This window comes from Plecotus auritus (assembly GCF_963455305.1).
Source record: "Plecotus auritus genome assembly, chromosome: 15".
NCBI classification, from domain to species: Eukaryota; Metazoa; Chordata; class Mammalia; order Chiroptera; family Vespertilionidae; genus Plecotus; species Plecotus auritus.
In genome coordinates, this window is record NC_137781.1 from 661,448 (window position 1) to 678,250 (window position 16,803).

General features: G+C 57.9%; 1 protein-coding gene across 1 annotated transcript in view; it reads left to right on the plus strand.

Moving 5' to 3' along the window:
• Positions 1 to 335: 335 nt before the first annotated feature.
• The window catches only part of TMC3 (transmembrane channel like 3), a gene marked incomplete at both ends in the record, with an annotated part of 35,643 nt that continues 19,175 nt past the window's right edge, over positions 336 to 16,803 (plus strand). Inside the window, 10 exons of the mRNA XM_080651575.1 lie at positions 336 to 424; positions 2,387 to 2,530; positions 6,892 to 6,967; positions 7,732 to 7,813; positions 8,458 to 8,564; positions 10,120 to 10,218; positions 10,315 to 10,457; positions 11,280 to 11,427; positions 13,453 to 13,496; positions 15,184 to 15,331. Of these exons, the coding sequence (XP_080507701.1) occupies positions 336 to 424; positions 2,387 to 2,530; positions 6,892 to 6,967; positions 7,732 to 7,813; positions 8,458 to 8,564; positions 10,120 to 10,218; positions 10,315 to 10,457; positions 11,280 to 11,427; positions 13,453 to 13,496; positions 15,184 to 15,331 (1,080 nt within the window). The remainder of the gene's footprint in view (positions 425 to 2,386; positions 2,531 to 6,891; positions 6,968 to 7,731; positions 7,814 to 8,457; positions 8,565 to 10,119; positions 10,219 to 10,314; positions 10,458 to 11,279; positions 11,428 to 13,452; positions 13,497 to 15,183; positions 15,332 to 16,803) is intronic.

Here is a 16,803-nt window from a genome sequence, read left to right on the forward strand (position 1 = left end):
ACCCCCTGGGCTGCTAGACTCAGGCCAGTGTCTGCTGCTGCCCCCACATTAACATTCATATTCGTGATAAACATTCATATTCATGAGTAACGTTAATATTCATGAGCAATAGTCATATTCATGAGAAGTATGCATACTCATGAACAATATTTGTGATGATATGCATATTCATGAGGAGCATGCATATTCATAGCTGGCCTCTGGCCTCTCCCTGCCCAGCCCCAGCCGCAGGCAGTCCTGCTCTGGGAAAAGACGGGGAGCAGCTGGCAGCCGGTCCAGAAACTTCCTGAGCAGACCCTGCCCGTCCCTAGGCATCCCCGCCACCTCTCTGCTCCATGACACCCTCCAGGGCGTCCCAGTGCCCCAGAGGCACCCGGAGAAATGCCAGCCAGCACTACCTGTGCCCGGAGTCCCTGCTGCTCAGGTGAGCCGGGCAGCATGGGGGCAGCCAAGGCAGAGGTGTGGGGTGGAGGGGGGCAGGGCTTGCTAGCATCTGACCTGAGGGCTGAGTCCCCATCCTGCTCAGTCCGACACCCCCTCCTCCAGGTTCCCGTGCACCTGCCACCGGGGCAGCCTCCGCAGGTGCAGGCGGGGGAGTGCGGGGGGCGGGGGGCGGGGGGACAGCGCTGCCCGCTTCCTAGCCAGGGGCCCGGATCCCCACACCTGCGCCCCCCTGGCTCCCTGCCGGCCAGGCCACAGGCGCCCGGGGTCCCTCCCCTGAGCCCAGGCAGCGGCGGCCGCAGAGAGAAGATAATAATATCTGTCTTCATAAAGCCGTGTCTGCTGGCAGAGGCTGCGGGCTGCTGAGGAGCCGAGTCTGTTCGCACTTGTTACGTATTTGCAGAGTAGATGAGCCCTCCATGCGCTCAGAGGACTTGGGCACAGCTGTTCTTCCAACAGGGAAACCCTCTAAACTGGGGGGAAGCGGAGGGATGGCTTTGTCTTCCTGTTTTAAAGCGTATCCCTGGGGCCCTGGCCCGTGTGGCTCAGTGGATAGAGCGCCGGCCTGCAGACCGCAGGGTCCCGGGTTCGATTCCGGTCAAGGGCATGGACCTCGGTGGCAGGCTCCTCCCCGGCCTGGGCCCTGATCCGGGCGCGTGCAGGAGGCAACCCATGGATGTGTTTCTCTTCCATCGATGTCTCTGCCTCTCCCCCTCCCATCCACTCTCTCTAAAACCAATGGGAAAATAGCCTCGGCTGGGATTAACAATGATAGTGATAATGAAATAATAGTGAAGCGTATCCCTGATGAAGCAGCAGTGGCGGAACGCACAGATGCCACCTGAGAGGGGCACTCACTGGCGCCCCCAGGTGTCCCTGGGATGGAGCGGGCGCACGTGGAGCAATCCCTCTCCCAAAGAGCCGGTTCTCTGAATGCTCGCCCATGTTCATTCGCTGAGCGTCTCCTGTTCGCGGAGACCGCTCCTACGCTGCCTCCGTGAGGTCAGATTTCAAATGAATCCAATGGGACGGCAGCGAGGGGGTCTCTGGGGCCAGCGTTTGGTTTCTATTTTATTTTATTTTTTATTTTATTTCATTGTTAGATATTCACTGAGTGGCCAGATTCTGATTATCGCTGAACGCATAATAATCTGGCCACTTAGTGTGTGTGTGTGTCTATATATATATATATTAGAGGCCCGGTGCATGAATTTGTGCATGGCCAGGGGGAGGGGACACGGGTGGTTGGCCAGCCTGCCTGCTGGTCGAACTCCTGGCTGAGGGGACAATGTGCATATCAGCCTTTTATTCTATAGGATAGACACGGAGTGGCCAGGTTATTATGCGTTCAGAGATCATCGTCATCTGGCCACTCAGTGTGTATTTTTATTGATTTCAGAGGGGAAGGGAGAGGGGGAGAGAGAGAGAAACATCCATGATGAGACTCATGGATCAGCCGCCTCCTGCACGCCCCCCATTGGAGATGGAGCCCGCCACCCAGGCATGTGCCCCGACGGGGACTCGAACCCTGACCTCCTGGTTCCTGGGGGAACGCTCAGCCGCGGAGCCACGAGGCCGGGCTCCATGTACTTTACACCAGAGTCGGGGGCGAGGGGAGTCCTGTCGCTGCGATCAGCTGGCCCTCTCGGGGCCTGGGAGAGACTGCGGTGCCACGGAAGATGCTGTTCGCAGCGTCGCTCTGAGCCGCCTCTGTCTCCTTCCATGGCGCCTTCGGGAACCTCTCTCATCCCGAGACAGGGTGCCCTCGCTGACCCCCAGTGAGGGAGTGCCTGGCTGCTGGCTGCAGGTGCTCCTCCTCCCGCCCTCCCCTCCTCCCTCCGGGCAGGCTGCACAGACTCCGCAGCGACCCCTGGCGGCAGGAGGGCGTTGCTGGACACAGCCCCTGACAGCCCCCCTCCCTCCCCCCCTCCCTCCCTCCATGCAGCGGCGGGGAGGACGGCCTGCCTGCCGACGTGGGGGACAGCAGTGACCCCGAGCAGATCTTCCAGAGCCTGCAGTTCCAGAAGGACCTCATGGCCAACATCCGCTGCCGGCCCTGGGCCATGCGCCAGAAGCTGCGGGCGCTCAGGTGAGGCGGCTGTGACGGACAGACGGACTGACGGTCGGGTTGTGATGGACAGCTGGGGCTGTGATGGAGGCGGGGCTGTGATGGAGGCGGGCTGTGATGGACAGCAGGAGCCAGACCATGTGCGATGGGCCGGCAGAGCCTCTGGGGTGTCACCTCCTTTTTGTGTGTCTGGGTCCCGTGTGTGTGTGTGTGTGTGTGTGTTACGTGTGTGTGTTACATGTGTGTGTGTCTGGGTTACGTGTGTGTGTCTGGGTTACATGTGTGTGTGTGTGTGTGTATCTGGGTTACGTGTGTGTGTTGTGGGGGGTTACGTGTGTGTGTTGTGGGGGGTTACGTGTGTGTGTGTAGCTGGGTTTTATGTGGGGGGGGTTACGTGTGTGTGTATAGCTGGGTTATATGTGTGTGTGGGTTGTGTGTATAGCTGGGTTATATGTGTGTGTGGGTTACGTGTGTGTGTGTGTAGCTGGGTTATATGTGTGTGTGGGTTACGTGTGTGTGTGTGTAGCTGGGTTATATGTGTGTGTGGGTTACGTGTGTGTGTGTAGCTGGGTTATATGTGTGTGTGGGTTACGTGTGTGTGTGTATAGCTGGGTTATATGTGTGTGTGGGTTACGTGTATGTGTATAGCTGGGTTATATGTGTGTGTGGGTTACGTGTGTGTGTGTAGCTGGGTTTTATGTGGGGGGGGTTACGTGTGTGTGTATAGCTGGGTTATATGTGTGTGTGGGTTATGTGTGTGTGTGTAGCTGGGTTATATGTGTGTGTGGGTTGTGTGTATAGCTGGGTTATATGTGTGTGTGGGTTACGTGTGTGTGTATCTGGGTTACGTGTGTGTGTTGTGGGGGGTTACGTGTGTGTGTTGTGGGGGGTTACGTGTGTGTGTATAGCTGGGTTATATGTGTGTGTGGGTTATGTGTGTGTGTGTAGCTGGGTTATATGTGTGTGTGGGTTGTGTGTATAGCTGGGTTATATGTGTGTGTGGGTTACGTGTGTGTGTATAGCTGGGTTATATGTGTGTGTGGGTTACGTGTGTGTGTATAGCTGGGTTATGTGTGTGGGTTACGTGTGTGTGTGTAGCTGGGTTATATGTGGGGGGGGTTACGTGTGTGTGTGTAGCTGGGTTATATGTGTGGGGGGGTTACGTGTGTGTGTGCCGGAGGGAAGAGGTGGGTCCCCTCTCCTTTCCCAGCCTGGCCTCTAGCCCTGTGGCGGGAGGTGAGCCGTGAGCAGCTCACAGAGGCGGGGATCCCCCATCGACCTGCCTGGGAGGTGCCCTGCTGTCAGCTCTCCCTCCGCAGGGAGCCGCCCTGCAGCCCGAGGCCTCCTGGGAGGGAGATGCCAGCGGGGGCGGGAAAGGTCGCGGGGTCAGACAGGGGGCTGACCACCCGCTCCGCACTGGCTGGCTTCCTGCTTCTCCACCTGCGGCTCCTCGTTCTCTCACGCTGACCTGACGGGGAGGCCCCGGGGCCCCCAGATGCCAGGGAGGGGGTTGGAGTTAGGGCCGCTCACCCGAGCGCCTGCATTTGAAATCCCTCATCCCGCCGGCCGGTGTGGCTCAGTGGATAGAGCGCCAGCCTGTGGACTGAAGGGTCCCAAGTTCGATTCCGGTCAAGGGCACGGACCTCGCTGCAGGCTCCCCGGCCCTGGTTGGGGCGCGTGCAGGAGGCAGCCAATGGATGTCTCTCTCTCACATCCATGTTTCTGTCTCTCCCTCTTCCTTCCACTCTCTCTAAAAATCAATGGGAAAGTATCCTGGGGAGGATTAAAAAAAAACAACAGAAAAAGAATCCTTTGTTGCCACGTCCTCCTCCTCCTCCTCCTCGTCACCTGGAGAAGCTACGGCAGCCGAACAATGACCCCTGACCCCTGTCGGCAGGGACCCAGATGGGAGCGGGGAGTCGGGCTCTGGGCCTGGGGCAGCGGCCCCTGCCTGGGGGGCTGTCGCCCACATCTCGGAGCCTGTGGTCAGTCCCCGGAATGGGCACTGGTCCGTGGCTCCCCTGCCCCACGGGTGGGCTCACCCTCCTCCCGGCACTCAACACGCCTGCTCTCTGGGCCTCAGGGCGCTCTCCTCCCTGATGGCTCCGGGCCCTCCGCAGGGCATGTCAGGCGTTTGTGGGTGTGAACACACACCCCTCTGCTCGCTCGCATTAAGCATTAAGCAGACAGCGCCTTTTTCTGGAAGGAGGTGCTCTGAGTGCAGGGGGCGGGTGGGGAGGGCCAGGGAGGGGCGAGGCACTGTCCGCTTCCAGGAATTCCAGAGGAGTGATCCCGCCTGCCCCCAGGGGAATGGGGGGAGGGGCCGGAGGACACTCCCTTGGGGTGTGGCCCCAACTTTGGCTGCAAGGTCAGTAAGGGACTCGCTGACTGGGGGCATGAGCAGGGAAGCTGGGATCCACCCCAAGGGCTCTGATCCAGGCATCTGTGGTCTTCGTGTCCCCATCGGATGGGTGTTAGCGGGACCTACTGTGTGTTATCGTCACAACACTCAAACCCGTAGAGAATTTCTGCGAGTTTATTGGAGCCAAACTGCCCACAATCGCCGGGAAGCAGAACCTCAACGGATGGGGGTGATGCTCCGGAGAATGGGGGTTCCATCTGTGTTTACACATGGCCATCGAAGGAGGGACGGAGGTGGGTGACATGAAATCCATTGGGGACGGACCAGAGAGGCGGGAGCAAGCAAAGCGGGAAACCCCTGGGATTGGATAAAAATGAAATGATGGACACACACTTGGGTGGGTGCAGGGACAATTCACATGACAATGAGGGGATCTGTGGTCTCTGTCCTGGCACCCAGCACATCAGGCTGTGCCCCGAGGGGTCCGGAAAAAGGGGAGTTACAAGGTACCCAGACATTTCAAGGGTGTGTTATCCTAGATGCCAAAAGACAGCCAGGCTCCGTGAAGGTAAAGGCTGTTCTTGTCAGGGAAGATGCCGGCCTAGGAGGTGACCCCCCACCATCCCTGCTTCTCGTTCACGTTTAATTTCAGACCGTCCTGTGGGGTGACCTTAGGTCTCTGAGTTTGCAAGGCCGCCACGCAGGCCTCCCCGGAGCGGTCAGGTCAGCACGTGGCCCCTCTCGTCCTCACTGGTCAAGGCACAGGCCTGGGTGGTGGGCTCGATCGCCAGTGGGGGGCGCGCAGGAGGCAGCCGATTCATGATTCTCTCTCATCATTGATGCTTCTCTCTCTCTTCCTCTCCCTTCCTCTATCTGAAATCAATAAAAGTATGTATTTTTTTAAAAAGTATTTTCTGAGAGATCAGACCTGTGGTTACCCGAGATGGAGGGCGGAGGAGGAGGGAGGTGGTCAACATAGATGTCAATCAAACCGTCGGGCTGTACGTCTTACACTGACCCCGTGGGGTCTCTGTCCACTGTTTCTCCACAAAACTAGGAAGATGTATCTCCTTTATCATTTAATCGAAGTTAAACCACGGTTCTTCGGTTTCATTGGGAGATAACTGGGAGACGATTTCCACGTGTGGACGAGAGGGGCCACGTGCTGACCTGACGGCTCCGGGGAGGCCTGCGTGGCGGCCTTGCAAACTCAGACACCTAAGGTCACCCCACAGGACGGTCTGAAATTAAACTTGAACGAGAAGCAGGGATGGTGGGGGGTCACCTCCTAGGCCGGCATCTTCCCTGACAAGAACAGCCTTTACCTTCAGGGAGCCTGGCTGTCCTTTGGCATCTAGGATAACACACCCTTGAAATGTCTGGGTACCTTGTAACTCCCCTTTTTCCGGACCCCTCGGGGCACAGCCTGATGTGCTGGGCGCCAGGACAGAGACCACAGGTCCCCTCATTGTCATGTGAATTGTCCCTGCACCCACCCAAGTGTGTGTCCATCATTTTACTTTTATCCAATCCCAGGGGTTTCCCGCTTTGCTTGCTCCCGCCTCTCTGGTCCGTCCCCAATGGATTTCCTGTCACCCACCTCTGTCCCTCCTTCGATGGCAACGTGTAAACACAGATGGAACCCCATTCTCCGAAGCATCATCCCCATCCGTTGAGGTTCTGCTTCCTGGCGATTGTGGGCAGTTTGGCTCCAATAAACTCACAGAAATTCTTTACAGGTTTCCATGTTTTTTTACATTAACACCAGGAATCGATCCCGGGACCCTTCGGTCCACAGGCCGAGGCTCTATCCACTTAGCCACACCGGCCAGGGCTCAGAACATCCTTCTTAAGGGTTTTCCAGTTACCAGAACCTGGGAGATGCGAGCCCTGCATGGCTGCACGCCCCAACCCCCAGCAGCCATCCCGCGTGGTCGGGCCCTGTGCCTGCTGGACGGTCACGCCTTTTGCGAGACGGTGACTGTGATGCAGGCGCTCAGGGCCACGTCTGTCCCCACAGGCGGGCGAAGGAGATCGTGCTGCGGTTCGAGGGGCGGCTGACCAGGACTCGCGGCTACCAGGCCGCGGGCGCGGAGGTAAGGACCTTGTGAGGGCGCCCCGCCTGGTCTTGGCCCGGGCACCCGCCCCTGCAGCTGGATGTGGGCACAGTCGTGAGCCGTCAGCTGGGCGGGGAGGTCTGCGTGGCCCCAAACCTCAGCTCCAGTCCCGGAAGCGGTCTGCTGGGCAGGGAGGTCTGCGTGGCCCCAAACCTCAGCTCCAGTCCCGGACACTGCCACGTACCTGTCACGTGGCCTGAGGAAGCCTAAGCCATAGTAACGGTCTCGCCCCCTGAGACCGATCCCGCCACTTCCTGACTCATCCACCTCGCGTGGGGCTCTCCCTCACCATGCGCTCTTGTAAAGAGAAAGATACAGCCCTGGCCGGTGTGGCTCAGTGGATAGGGCGTCGGCCTGCGGACCGAAGGGTCCTGGGTTCGATCCTGGGCAAGGGCACGTACCTCGGTCGCAGGCTCCTCCCCAGCCCCAGCCCTGGTCAGGGCACGTGCAGGAGGCAACCCATCCATGTGTCTCTCTCACATCCATGTTTCTGTCTCTCCCCCTCCCTTCCACGCTCCCTAAAAATCAATGGGAAAATGTCCTCGGGGGAGGATTAAAAACAAACAATAAACCACACATCTTGGAACGTTTAGCAGTTGCATCTTACAGGTGAAGTCCTAGCTAAAGGCATAAGGTGGTGCCGGGAGCCCCACCTCCGGGTGGGACCCTGGTGCCCGAGGTCAGAGGTCAGAGGTCATCGACCGAGTAACGAAGGCCAGCTCTGACCCTGTCCCTCCTCCCAGCTCTGGCGGAAGTTCGCGCGCCTGGCCTGTAACTGCGCGGCGCTCTTCATTCCCTGGGAGACGAGGATCAAGAAGATCGAGAGTGAGTGGGCGCTGGGCGGAGCGGATGGGCAGCGGGATGGGGGGGGGGGTGGGCTGGCGGCCTGGGCCTCACGCTGCACGGCCGGGGGCACCGCACCCGGGCTGACCCCGCTGGACACGGGACGGCCGTGGGGGACAGGCGTCCCTCCCACCAGCCCCGGGTGACACTGCCCACCCCCACTGTGACTCGGGTGTCCCATCCGCTCATTCCCTGGACACAACACACACCCAAAAGGGTGGGGTGAAAACTGTAGCTTGCCCGGCCGGTGTGGCTCAGTGGGTAGAGTGTCGGCCTGCGGACGGAAGGGTCCTGGGTTCGATTCCCCGTCGGGGCACACGCCTGGTTGTGGGTTCCATCCCCAATGGGGGGCGTGCAGGAGGCAGCCGATCCATGAGTCTCTCTCATCATGGATGTTTCTCTCTCTCTCTCCCTCTCCCTTCCTCTCTGAAATCAATAAAATGTATTTTTTAAAAAACACAAACTATAGGTCCATCAGAGAGGAAGGTGGGCGATTGGAAAACAGAAACACACCATCCCACGCTGCTCGGGGAGACCTGTCGCTGCGGGGGCACGTGACTGGGCTCTCGCTCTCTCGCTCGCTCTCTCTCGCTCTCTCTCTCTCGCTCTCTCCCCCCCCCCCCCAGGTCACTTTGGCTCCGGCGTAGCCTCCTACTTCATCTTCCTGCGGTGGCTCTTTGGGATCAACATCGCGCTCACGGTCATGACGGGGGCTTTTATCGTCGCCCCAGAGGTGAGACCCGTCCGGAAATCATTCGTCCTTCAATGAAGAGAAAGGGCCCCTTAGAAAAATGCTGGAAATGCTCCAGACGGCGACCAATACATAAGACGCACAGAATTGTGCAGCTTTTGAGAGAGAAAAAGGTGCCATTTGTTCAAAAGAGCCGTTAAAGCCCTGGCCGGTGTGGCTCAGTGGGTAGAGCGTCGGCCTGAAGACCAAAGCTCCCGGGTTCGATTCCGGTCAAGGGCACGGACCTGGGTGGCAGGCTCCTCCCCGCCCCGGGCCCTGGTCGGCGTGTGCAGGAGGCAACCCATGGATGTGTCTCTCCCATCGATGTTTCTGTCTGTCTCTCCCTCTCCCTTCCACTCTCCCTAAGAATCAATGGAAAAATACCCTCGGGTGAGGATGAACAAAACATAAATAAGAAAAATAAATAAAAAATAAAGAGCCGGGAGCCCTACCGTGAGACGCTCGCCCTCCCCGTGGGGGGAGGGTCCTGGGAGGAGCGGGCATAGCACGGCTCACAGGTTCTGACATCAGCCCCATACAATTCTTGTGTCGCAAGACATTGTTCTTCTTTGGAGTTTTCCCACCGTTTTAATTAATTTAACTTTGTGAATCCTCACCCGAGGATATTTCCCCATTGATTTTTAGGGAGCGTGAACAGAGAGGGAGAGAGAGAGAGAAACATCGATGGGAGAGACACCTCGATGGGTTGCCTCCTGCACGCGCCCGACCAGGGGCCTGGGCCGGAATCGAACCCGGGACCCTTCGGTCCGCAGGCCTGCGCTCTACCCACTGAGCCGCCCCGGCCAGGGCGACTGCCCCTCCCCCCACCACCATTTCAATAAAGGGAAGCGCATTCAGTTCTCAGTCCCTCCAGGAGGTGCCAGGCTGGACTGGCCTGCGGGCCAGGGGGCCGACACCCCGTTCACATCAAACCTCCTTCCCAACTCACCTCTAACCTCAGGAAGTGGGTGAAAACAAGAGGAAAGGGGCCACTTCCCGAGCCATCAGGGAACCCTGGGACCTCAGCAGTCCCCAGAGAGGGCACAGGCGGGCTGACCCGGCAGGAAGGAAATCCGGTCCACGCGGCTCATTTCCGGCCAGCCAGAAACCCGCCCCCGCCCCCGGGACCTCTGGGGCTACGTCCTCTCGCGAGACGTCCCTTCACCTGACGACCCCTCGCCTGACGTCCCCTCACGCCACGTCCCCTCGCCTGACATCCTCACACGATGTCCCCTCGCCTGACGTCCTCTCACGTGACGTCCTCTCTCATGATGTCTTCTCACGCCACGTCCCCTCGCCTGACATCCCCTCACGCCACGTCCCCTCACGCCACATCCCCTCACGCCACGTTCCCTCGCCTGACGTCCCCTCACGCCACATCCCCTCACGCCACGTCCCCTCGCCTGACGTCCCCTCACGCCACGTCCCCTCACGCCACGTCCCCTCACGCCACGTCCCCTCGCATGACGTCCCCTCGCATGACGTCCCCTCACGTGACGTCCTCTCGCGCGACGTCCTCCCGCGCCACGTCCTCTCGCGTGCTGTCCTCTCTCTCCAGCTCATCGCAGGCCAGCCCTTCGGAAGCACCGCCAGCAAGAGCATCCCCGAGGCCCAGGCCGCCTCCGCCCAGGACCTGGACACCGTCTGGTCCCTGGGGGTGAGCCGTGCCGTCAGGAGGGCGGGGCGGGGGGGGTGGACAGGCCCGGTTCCGGGCCCCAGTCGGAGCTGACAGGGTGGGGTGCGGTCCCTGCAGGGCTACCTCCAGTCCTCCGTCCTCTTCTACGGCTTCTACGGCCGCGAGCGGCGGATCGGGAGAGCGGGCTACCGGCTGCCCCTGGCGTACTTCCTGGTGGGGATGGCCGTGTTCGCCTACAGCTTCATCGTCCTCTTGAAAAAGTACGGCTGCTCGGTTTCTCACAGTCCGCGCCAAGCGTAACGGGCGATCCATCGCATTGGATCTCGTCCCTCAGCCCGTCCCGCGAAGGCCCATTGCCCAATGACACCAGGGGAGATATCTGTATGGATTCCAGAGAGGAAGTGAGAGGGAGAGAGAGAAACATCGATGAGGAGAGAGAATCATGGACTGGCTGCCTCCTGCACGCCCCCTACTGGGGATGGAGCCCTGACCCGGAAGCAAACCGTGACCTCCAGGTTCATAGGTCAGCGCTCAACCAGCTCTCGCTGGGCAGCTCCCGTGTGGGTGCAGAGGGACCACAATAAAACGGACTTAGCGGGTTCGTGTCATTTTGGACAAAGGGGGGTGGGGGTACCCTCTGGGCAGAGGCCGCAGGAAGACTGATAAACTCCAAGGGAAGAATTTTATTTCACAGGAGCCCGGCCGGCGTGGCTCAGTGGTTGAGTGTTGAGGATGACCCAGGAGGTCAGGGTTCGCTTCAGGGTCAGGGCACAGGCCCGGGTTGCGGGCTCCATCCCCAGTGTGGGGCGTGCAGGAGGCAGCTGATCCATGATTCTCTCATCATGGATGTTTCTCTGTCTCCCTATCTCTTCCTCTCGGAGATCAATAAAAAAATATATATGATTTCACAGTCACAGCTGCAGGAGGTGGCACGGGCCGGCTCAGTGCCCCCCCCCCCCCCCCCGCATGACCAGACCACAGACCTCGGCCCTGTCCCCGGGGTCGGGTGGGGCGGGGCGGGGCCGGGTGATGCTCCGGCTCCCACCGGGGCGGCACCTGGCAGCCTTGCGGTCCGTTGGCAGGATGGCCAAGAACTCCCGCATGAGCCTCGCCAGCGCCTCCAGCGACAACTACACCTTCTGCTGGCGGGTGTTCTGCGCCTGGGACTACCTCATCGGGAACCCCGAGGCCGCCGAGAGCAAGGCGGCCGCCATCGTGAACAGCATCCGGGTGAGTCGGCTGGGCAGGCCATGGGGGGCGGGGGTTGGGGGGTGGGTGGGAGCAGGGCATGGGGTCCTGGGCACAGAGTCCCTGCTGTTCAGACAGCGCAGCCAGAGCGAGTGACATCGGACGTGCCCCGCCCTGCCCCACCGTCCAGCTGAAACAGGAAGAAAGTATTGAACTCCTTTTATTTTTAAAATATGTTTTTATTGATTTCAGAGAAGGGAGAGGGAGAGGGAGAGAGAGAAACATCCGTGAGGAGAGGGGATCATGGATCGGCTGCCTCCTGCACGCCCCACATGGGGGATCGGGCCCACCCCCCAGGTGGGTTCCCTGGACCGGAATCAAACCCTGACCTCCTGGGTCCTAGGTCGATGCTCAACCACCAAACCACTCCGGACGGGCTTTTTTTTTAGTTCCTCTCTAAAATGTTAACGTGCGTATTCTGGGTCATTTGCATAACGGATTGCTGCTGTGCTGCACGCGGACACGGTGGACGGATGAGCAGCTGAATGTGGGGCATCGGCTTTGGCGGTGAGCTCGGAAGGCCGTTCGGAGTCCAGGTCTGCTGGGCAAGCAGCCCGCCGAGTGGTGCCCCCTTTTGAGAAAAACGTGATTCAGATCAGGTCGCACGTCCGAAGAGTTCACCCCCCATCTCCCCTTCCCAACCCCCAGTTTTCTGTTTGACCCATTTATTGTGACTTAAAGCATCCATACCGACAGAATTGTACAGTGAAGTCTAGACTTCAAGCCACGATGTCGCATACTCACTCGACCAAGCGTGTCACACGCAGAGGCTAACACGGGCCAGATAAACAAGGTTTGCGTGGATGTGGCCACAAAAGAACAAAAGCTTCTGTTTTCATAGACACGTAGGTTTGTTTCGATGGAGACACGCCGAATACAAAGGGCTGAAATGAATGAGTCATCGTGAACATAAAATAATAGAACGTTTTAATAAAGATTAATATTTTTTCTTGAACATTAACTTACCAGACCCTGAATAACTGCACAAATGAGTAAGCATCACGCAAACAAACCCATTTTTCTTGTTCTCTGAAAGCAAGATATTTCCTGTTGCACACACCAAGCCGGTCAGTCCGAGACTAAGGACGTGGCCATCGGCTGCTAGAACATTCGCTGCCGGTGTCCGTGGAGAGAAATGGTCTGCCTGCGCGTAAGGCGTGTGAGGGACGTGAATGCAACTCGATGACAGTCATCGGTCATTAGCGAACGTTGTAGTTAATTATTAATGACTAGTGGCCCGTACACGAAATTTGTGCACATTAAAAGGGAATTAATTAGAGGCAATATTTTAATATTGCTATTTACCCTTTCTCTATAATAGAAGTGTTAGAGATGAAAGAAAATTAGTAAAATGTTTATGAAAATCTTCCTCCTCTCAGAGTCTGGGGCGCGTTACGGGAACCAGAGTCAAGTCCCCGCCCACCCACATGCGCTTTGAAATCGCCCGAGACCCGGACCGGGACCCGGCTGGCCCCACCCCCATTGGGTTAGATCCAGACTCGGTTGGCCCCACCCCCATCAAGCCCTTCTGGGTGGCACAGCCTCAGGTCACCTGGCCTGGCAGCAGGGCAGGGGGCACGCCTGAGGTCCCCCATCAAGCCCTGCCGGGCAAGGGACGCGGCCTGAGGTCCCCTGCCCCGGCCCAGTGCCATGCAGCCTTAGGTCCCTGCTGATTGCTTGTTAAGGCTCTTTGGGAACTCGGCCTCCGCTGTGGGTACAGCCATCTTGTGTTATGGTGTGACAGTCAATTTGCATATCCCCTCTTTATTAGATAGGATTGCCCCTAACCACTATGCCCCTAACAGGATATTGTAAAAATTAAGTTACGACATTTTTATTAGAACGTTTCTTATGTACCATTGTATTGGCTGGGCTGCAAAAATATTCACTGTGGGCCGCATGCGGCCCATGGCCCGCGAGTTTGACGTGCTTGCACTAAATCATTTCTTATCATGGAATACATGTCAAGGTTTATAATTAAAATGCTTTATGGGTCTCTCCCTGCAGGAGGCAATCCTGGAAGAACAGGAAAAGAAGAAAAGAAAAAACCTGTAGGTGCCCAGGCCCCACGGGAGAGCGTTGCTAAGCTGGTGTAATCTGGTGCAGAAATCGCCAGGCTGGCTCTATCTTGTTTTCACACACCGCCAGGCAGCTCATCTGTGTCCTTAAAACCTAGGCTTCTGCACTGTGACATGTGTTTTCCATTGATTTTTAGGGGAGAGTGGAAGGGAGAGGGAGAGACAGAGAGAAACATCGATGAGAGAGAGAGACATCGATTGGTTGCCTCCTGCACGAGCCCCAACCATGGCCTGCAACCGAGGTACGTACCCTTGATCAGAATTGAACCTGGACCCTTTGGTCCACAGGCCAGTGCTCTATCCACTGAGCCACATCAGCTAGGGCTCAGATTACTTGTATTTAGCAACAACATTCTTCTAAGTCATAGGACACAAACAGTACTGAATTTTATTTATGTATACACACACACACACACTAGAGACCCAGTGCACGGAATTCGTGCACGGGGGGGGGGGGTGTCCCTCAGCCCAGCCTGCACCCTCTCCAATCTGGGACCCCTCAAGGGATGTCTGACTGCCCGTTTAGGTCCGATCCCACCAGGATCAGGCCTAAACGGGCAGTGGGACATCCCTCTCACAATCCAGGACTGCTGGCTCCCAACCGCTCGCCTGCCTGCCTGCCTGATTGCCCCTAACCACTTCTGCCTGCCAGCCTGATCACCCCCTAATCACGCCCCTGCCAGCCTGATCGACGCCTAACTGCTCCCCTGCTGGCCCGATTGCTCCTAACTGCCCTCCCCTGCAGGCCTGGTCCCTCCCGACTGCCCTCCTCTGCTGGCCTGATTGTCCACAACTGCCCTCCCCTGCCGGCCATCTTGTGGCGGCCATCTTGTTTCCACATGGGGGTGGCCATCTTGTGTGTTGGAGTGATGGTCAATTTGCATATTACCTCTTTATTATATAGGATACTAGAGACCTGGTGCACAAAATTTTTACACGGGGGGAGGGGTCCATCAGCTGGCCTGCACCCTCTCGCAATCTGGGACTGCTGGCTCCTAACCACTTGCCTGCCTGCCTGATCACCCCTAACTGCTCACCTGCCTGCCTGATCGCCCCTAACTGCTCACCTGCCTGCCTGATCGCCCCTAACTGCTCACCTGCCTGCCTGATCACCCCTAATGACGCTGCCTGCCTGGCTGATTGCCCCTCACTGCTCACCTGCCTGCCTGATCACCCCTAACCACCTCTGCCCCATCCACAAGGATGTCCAGAAGGTTGTTCAGCTGTCCGGTCTAATTAGTATATTACACTTTTATTATTACAGGTTTTTATTGAATTCAGAGAGAAGGAGAGAGAAACGTCCATGATGAGATGGATCGGCTGCCTCCTACATGTCCCCTACTGGGGATTGAGCCCACAACCTGGGCATGTGCCCTGACCAGAAATCAAACCTGGGACCCTTTAGTCCGCAGCCACACCAGCCAGGGCGTTCGGTACCAAATTCTTGTTGACACGCCTTCCAGGGTGAAGTCTCAGATCTGGGGTTCTTCTCAAGGTTTGGGGGCCATGTTGGGAGGTGGGGCCCTTCAGCTAGAGAACCAATGACACAGGGTGGTCCCCAGGAGAAGGCATGTCCCCGCGGACAGACGCACCTGCTCACAGATGCCCCCACGGGCCTCAGCCCTGCGGCGGGCGCCCCCTCACACCCGCCTCTGTGCAGGGCGGTGACCATCTGCCTGCGGGTCGTGGCCAACATCCTGGTGCTGCTGTCGCTGGCGGGGAGCATCTACCTCATCTACTTTGTGGTGGAGCGGTCGCAGCGGCTGGAGCAGTCCAAGAAGGAGCTGACACTCTGGGAGAAGAACGAGGTACCGTGGTGCCCCCCCCCTTTCCCAGTGTGCCTTCCGTGGGGCATAGAGATGCTGGGGGGATCCCAGCTGCTAGTCCCAGAGCAGGAGCTGGGCCGGGCCGTGGGCAGGGCTGAAGTGTCTCATGGGTCTCAGTCGGGAAGATATTCATTCAAAACAGCCTCATGCCCTGGCCAGTGTGGCTCAGTGGATAGAGCGTTGGCCTGTGGACCAAAGGGCCCTGGGTTTGATTCCGGTCAAGGGCAGGACCTTGGTGGCAGGCTCCTCCCTGGCCCGGGCCCTGGTTGGGGCGCGTGCAGGGGCAACCAATTGATGTGTCTCTCTCACATCGATGTTTCTCTCTGTCTCTCCTTCTCTCTTCCGCTCTCCCTGAAAATCAATGGGAAAATATCCTCAGGTGAGGATTAATGACAATAAAACAGCTTTATGGCCCTAACCAGTTTGGCTCAGTGGACAGAGCGTTGGCCTGCGGACTGAAGGGTCCCAGGTTCGATTCTGGTCAAGGGCATGGACCTTGGTTGCGGGCACATCCCCAGTAGGAGGTGTGCAGGAGGCAGCTGATGGATGTTTCTCTCTCATCGATGTTTCTAGCTCTCTCTCCCTCTCCCTTCCTCTCTGTAAAAAGTCAGTAAAATATATATTTTTTTAAAAAAACAAAACAGCTTCATGCATGTGCATGTTCTTTACCTTTGACTTTTTTTTTTTTTTTTTGCCTGTGCACTCCTTCCCACAGATGGTCTTTCCTCACTGACATGTTTCCAGACATGGATCTCGCTACAGCCTGCATTATGGCTGCGTGGTCAGCCAGGATGTGTGTCAGCCCTGAGCCAAACCTGGAGCACTCATGTGGCCTCTGTCTTTTTTTTTTTTGTTAGTCCTCACCCAGGAATAGTTTTCCATTGATTTTTAGGGAGAGTGGAAGAGAGAGGGAGAGACGCAGAGAGAGAAATATCAATGGGAGAGAAACACATCGATGGGTTGCCTCCTGCACATGCCCCAACCAGGACCCGAGCCAGGAAGGAGCCCACAACCGAGGTATGTGCCCTTGACCAGGAATAGAACCCAGGACCCTTCAGTCCACAGGCAACGCTCTATCCACTGAGCCACACCGGCCAGGGCCTGGCTTCCACGTTTCTAAACACAGGTCGTGCCTCCTGAACCAACTCCATGTCACTGCCTTTAAGAAAACCCCACCATATTTTCCTCTCCGTTTATGTGAAGACTAGAGACCCGGTGCATGAATTTGTGCACGGGTGGGGTCCCTCGGCCTGGCCAGCGATCAGGGCTGATCGGGGCCCATCTCTCCCAGTCCCGATTAGGGCCCATTGGGGCTGGCCGGAGGGACGGGGGGAGGTTGGCTGGCCACGGGAGGTTGGCTGTGGGGGCGCACTGACCACCAGGGAGCAGTTCCTGCATTGAGCATCTGCCCCCTGGTGGTCAGTGTGCATCATAGCGACCGGTTGTAACAGTCG